The sequence below is a fragment of the Hevea brasiliensis genome, chromosome 1 (genome assembly GCF_030052815.1).
Source record: "Hevea brasiliensis isolate MT/VB/25A 57/8 chromosome 1, ASM3005281v1, whole genome shotgun sequence".
Taxonomy (NCBI): Eukaryota; Viridiplantae; Streptophyta; class Magnoliopsida; order Malpighiales; family Euphorbiaceae; genus Hevea; species Hevea brasiliensis.
This window is the reverse complement of record NC_079493.1, coordinates 122,575,371-122,581,128: the sequence shown is the minus strand read 5'-3', so window position 1 is coordinate 122,581,128 and position 5,758 is coordinate 122,575,371. Positions and strand designations below refer to the sequence as shown.

Here is a 5,758-nt window from a genome sequence, read left to right as displayed (position 1 = left end):
TAATAAATGAACTCTTTATTAAACTTTGATGTTCTGTGCCGTGTCAGGTATATGCACAAATTTGCATGCCAACTATACAAACAGAAAATAGAGATAACAGAGGGATCATATTTCATTACAAGACCAACAGTCAATTAGGAGGCATATTCTATACATCCTCATCTTGTTATTAACTATTGAATCACTATCTTGCCTGGGGATCCAGTCCAGAAGTCAGATTTACAGTGACCAGTTCAATTGTCCCTTCTGATCTATTTAGTCGAGCTATCTCCATAGCTAGACATTGATTTAGTTCCTTCACCACACGAGTCATGGTTGGCCTATTGATAGGAGGTGAAGATACACAAGCCATTGCAAGTTCCACAGTTTTCCACACAGAATCAACTTGAAAATTTCCTTTTAGCTTTGAGTCAACAATATTGTTAATATCCCCTTTGCCTAGCAAGGATTTAACCCGTTTAATTATATGAGTTTTCTCAGGATTCTTAGCGATGACAGGTTGGCTAGTTATTATTGCCAAGAGAACAAGCCCAAAGCTATAAACATCATGTCTTTCGATCAATTTGGTTGTGATATAATAACTGCAAACAGTTAAAATAATTATGGAAAAATCACCAGCCTAAGGATATTTAGTATGAGGAATTGGGAAACTTACTCAGGATCAAGGTATTCTGAAGTGGCACCTTCAGTTGTCAATACTTTAGACAACCCAAAATCAACTAACTTGGCATGCAAACTTTCGTCCAATAAGATGTTTGTAGGTTTCAAGTTTCCATGGATGATTGGTGGGTTACAACCATTGTGCAGAAACTCCAATCCTATGGTTCAAAATTCCAAAAATATTAAGCCACTTCCACTAAAAAGAAGAACTCAAATAGTTTCCAACTAACCTTGGGCTACATCCATGGCTATTTGGAGTCTCTCTTGCCAGCTCAAGAAATTTGCATTTCTATCTGCACTCACAAAGCACTTTTCAAATTAATTTTATTTTGGTATTTTAAATTTTTAAAGGAACTAGTATATTGTGCTCACACAAGCAAGTAGATGAATAAAAATATAAATAGTCGCTTAAATTTCAACTCAAATAGAAGAAATTGTTCAGTTTACTTGCTTTGGTTTTTTGGTAATTTGAAAATGAAAAAGGAAAGAAGTAATATTTTGTTAGCAGCAAAAAGCAATATTCGCAAAGCAAAAATTGATTATTTCTTCTTGTGGCTTTTTTTTTTTTCTTTTATTGGTGCAGTGGAATTTATATATTTATAAAATATGCCTTGTGATTATAACATTTTCTTTCAAGCAAAGTAAAAATTTGTAGAAAGTACTTCTAAAAAGTCAAAAGACAAGAAACATAAAGTAAAAGAAAGATAACCGAACAGAGCCTAAAGAAATGACCTAGATTACTGAGAGAATTTCAGATTTTAATCAAAGCTAAAGGTGTGTAGCAATAGCATCACTGGTACCAGATAAAATATCTTCTAAGTTTCCATTTGCCATGTACTCATAGATGAGCCCTTTATTGGTATATTCATTGCAGTAGCCAAAACATGTAGTCAAGTTTCTGTGATGAACTCTTGCCAAAATTTTAGCCTGCAATTGAATGATATGCTGCTATATAAGGTTAACTTGGTGGGGGGCAAAAATCAGATAATATTGATGAGCTTGGTGAAGGAAAAAACTAGCTCTTCTAGTTATAACTTACCTCAACTTGGAATTGCTTATATCCATGAACATATGAAGAAAAGAAAATCTTGACAGCTACTTGTGTGTCATCTAAATATCCATGGAAAATCGTTCCAAATTTCCCATTACCAAGAACCCTCTCTAAATTGTTGGTAATATTAAGGATCTCAGAGTATGAAAAATTTTGTTCTTTTAGCTTTGATGTTCCATTATGTTCATTCATCTCCCCTGCATTTGCAATTGAAATAATCATCAAATGTTAAACCTATAAGCTTAGTAGAATCTTAAAGCTTTATGAATAATCTAAACATTAGTAGACCTTGCTTTCTTCTCTTAAGGATCCAAAAGACAACTGCTGCAATTAATAAAAGGATGAAAATAGAACCAATTGCTGCTACCACTGGAATAATAATCTTGTTCTTCCATGAATCCGATGAGCAAAGGTTTGGATTTTTGCGAACACTTGCATCATTAAAGTTCATAAAGAGAAATGTAAGACTAGAATGCTTTGAACAGCATTAAAACCTGTTTTACAAAATGTTAGCTTAAAATAAAAATTGATATTAATATGCATGAGAAAATCACAAACTTCAATAGGAGTGTTCCATTCTTTGATCTATCAGTAAGTCCTAAAGGAACTGAACCTGAAAGCTTGTTGTTGGCCAGGTTTCTGTCAAGCAAGATAAATATCATCTTCAACATTCATTCCAAAAACGTCAAAAAATTTTGGTTGTAAAACTAAAAAGCTTACAGGACCCTCAAGAATTGCAGTTGAGATAGAAAGTCAGGCACTGGTCCTGTTAAGTCATTGTTTGATAAATCCCTATAATCAATGGACAAATCATATTTTTGTTAAACATGAAATTTGATTGAGGATGGATACTTCAAGAACGAGTTTGAATTGTTAGAGATTGAGATACTTACAGAAACTGTAACATTGTAAGTTTGGATATGGAAGAAGAGATTGGTCCAGTCAATCCACTTGAGGACAGGTCCCTGAAAGTGTTATTAATATATGGTTCAAAATGAGGTGAAAATTTTAGTATGCGTAGACAAATGCATAAAAACTTACAAGGAAATTATTCGAGGGGAATTGTGACCCTCATAGCTGCAATTAAGACCATCCCATAAGGAAATTATTGGTGCACATGGGTCTCCTTGCCAGTATCTCTTCAGTCTGTATGTTGAATTGATATTCAAGATAGCCTCAACTGGTATTAAGAAGAAAATAGTGAAGAACTAATAAACACTATGTTGGGTGGATCAAAGAAAGAAAATAAGAAAGAGAAATAATGAGTTACATAAGAAAAAAGGAAAAGCACCCGCACCATCTTGTTGGTCAGTTTCTGGTTGTAAAAATTCTTTCACCAAATAGATCTCGAAGGCATTGAGCAAGGGCAATAGTGTTGAGTTTTCTGTTTTATTGATTACAACTTCAAAAGATCTATTGTTTAGGGCTGCTGGGCGATATATTGTAGTTGTCTGCAAGTATTTAGGACTAAAAGGTCCATACCATAGCTCCCCATTCACATAGATATTCAATTCTCTGGACTGATTAGTCTTGAGCTCTTGGATTTCCGCAAAGTCCAAGTAGATATAAAATAGAGAGTTGGAATCATCATGCATCCAATGCAATTTTAATAAATGAGAATCATTTAGTGGTGTTACTGCTGTTTGCATGACAGTGGATGGTATTTGGAAATTGTCTTGACTAGATTCTTGGATGGTAGAAGCAGTACTCAAAATTTCCAAGCGTGGAGAGGTACAAGGTGACCAGATACGATCATATAAATCTTTTGGGAACCTGCACGAATTGTCACCAAGTAAGAAAAGCATGCACAAACCAAGAAACAAAAATCATTGGAGTATAATTTATTTCATTAAAAAATGAAAGAAACTGGCTAACCTGATAGCTTGATCACTAGTTAAACCACAAGCACATCGTCCATAATTTTCCAAAGATCCAGATACATTCACATAAATGTCATTTTTCAAAGGCCTTAGCTCCAAAACTGATATGAAAGGTGTCCCAAAGCCTGTATTCACAAGACAAACGTCTATGTGATTTGATGCTGAAACATGAATGATCTCTGTTACAAAAAAGCTGGATGCATTATTTAATACAACTGTCTCCCACCAGTTGACTCCAAGATACAAATCAAATCTGGGGACATCGCCTTTCTTGTCATAGTTACCATACAAAAACCCTGCTCTGATCAAGTACCTATTATTTTTTCCTTGAGTAGCATTTAGGGTGTAACAACTTTTGGTTCCCTCTGGGAAGCTTCGAAGATTCAAATACTGCCTGTCCATGTTCATGGTGTTGATTTCAGCTGATATATTTTCACTTACACCAGTGTATATGTAGGGTGCATCTGAAACGTAGTTGATGCTTGTGATCTCATCCACATAGCTAGAACCATCAGTGATGCCACTGTCTATGCTAATGAAATCTGCGAGAACAAGAGAAATTAGAAGGCCTAATTCTAAGCTTCGAGAAAAAAAAAAAGTTATCATATTTGATGTAATTCAAAGTTCTGAGGTTATTAAACCTGATTGGTCCTGAGCGCAACCCAGAAATGAAAGGAGAAAAGCACCACTGAAAATTGCAAAGAGAGGGAAAAACTTGTCCATTTTCACTGGATTCTTCTATTGTCAATGGTTTTCAGACTATAGCTTATAAACAGTGATCCTCCAGGCAGCTATATAAAGATGCAGTACACCAGATTGAGGCATTTGAAATAACCATTTCCAAAAACAGGGGAATGAAAAGAAAAGACTTGAATGCGTCAAAGTATTTTAACATTTTTAAGAACATTTCTTGGTACAGCTGTTACGAGAGCAACCTGAATTGACTAATAAGCTAGAGGGGATTATCAGCGCGTGTTTTCCTGCAAATGTTACTTAGCGTCCATTGACTAGCTAATGTTCAACATACCAGTGATTGTCAATAGCACTCATTGAGTTGACAATCAACTAACTGATGTGAAAGATCTCTAACAAAATTTTACAGTATAGAAGTTTTCCTGAGAATGAAAGAATACCTGTGTCGGTAATGATATGTATCCATACTAGAGCCGGCCCTATGATCTGTGGAGAGCAGAACCTTAAACTAGACCGCGAGGCGGTTCTAAAGGATTCTGATTTTGATTTAATTTTGGTTCTGATTTGGTTTTAATTCAATACAAGTTGAATTATAATTTTTTATTATTTTAAAGACGGTTCAAACCGAACCATACTACCAAATCGAATCGTCGATTCCAATTTTGATTGATTCATGGTTCAAGGGGGAGAGAGAATCTAGTTTCATTATCAGTTCTGATCCCCGATTTAACTGGACCAAGTCTTAATCTATACAACAGATTGCAAAGACATGGTAATTTGTAATTTGTATTTCCATTACCTTCCACATTGTCATACTTACATGGAGGCCGAATTCATTATAAAATTATCAATTTGTTGGGTAGAAAACAAGAAACTTGAACACAGTGCTAGCTGTATCAAGTAAATTACTAGAAAATAGAAAGTAAAGGACACAAACAAATTGGAGAAAGAGCACTGTTAAATATATATTCAAATAAACAAAACAATGACTCTTATATAGCCACAAGATAACAATAAAATCAGAGAAATATGGCACTAACTGTAAGTGCTTTGACTCAACAAACAAAGAGAAATAATAGGAAACTAAACAGCAACAAATTGACTAAGTGGTGCTAACAGAAAACCACTAATGTTGAATCAGTCTTCAACACTCCCTCTTGATTCAAACTCACACAAAGCAAAACAGGAACAGAAGTGTGAATGTTTTTTGAGTGGGAGTGCTTTGGTTAGAACATCTGCAAGTTGTTCTTCAGTACTGCAATAATTTAGGACAATTTGCTCAGTTGCGACTAGCTCTCGAATGAAGTGATGATGGGTGTCTATGTGCTTTGTCCTCCCATGAAAAGCTGGATTCTTTGCCATCGAAATTGTGGACTTGTTATCCTAAAAATCTCGCTTGCTCCTCTTGTTCTTGACCAAGATCTTTCAGTAACCTCCGAAGCCAAATAGCTTGACAAGCTGAAGCAGTGGCAGC

General features: G+C 35.1%; 1 protein-coding gene across 3 annotated transcripts; it reads right to left on the bottom strand.

Moving 5' to 3' along the window:
- Nucleotides 1-4,844, bottom strand: LOC110639052 (putative leucine-rich repeat receptor-like serine/threonine-protein kinase At2g19230). Of its 3 annotated transcripts, none has more exons than XM_058150458.1 (13): nt 4,233-4,834; nt 3,587-4,133; nt 3,009-3,484; nt 2,753-2,891; nt 2,605-2,676; nt 2,432-2,503; nt 2,270-2,350; nt 2,000-2,142; nt 1,700-1,908; nt 1,461-1,587; nt 891-953; nt 656-818; nt 1-581 (listed from the first exon to the last, which is right to left on the bottom strand). In XM_058150458.1, the coding sequence occupies exons 1-13, from the start codon at nt 4,312-4,314 to the stop codon at nt 185-187; spliced, it is 2,571 nt and encodes an 856-aa protein (XP_058006441.1). In that variant the 5' UTR covers nt 4,315-4,834; the 3' UTR covers nt 1-184. The 3 variants fall into 3 exon arrangements, with proteins under 3 accessions (XP_058006441.1, XP_058006443.1, XP_058006444.1); XM_058150460.1 differs by having other exon boundaries at nt 284-438; nt 4,233-4,844; XM_058150461.1 differs by having other exon boundaries at nt 436-818; nt 4,233-4,844.
- Nucleotides 4,845-5,758: the final 914 nt, after the last annotated feature.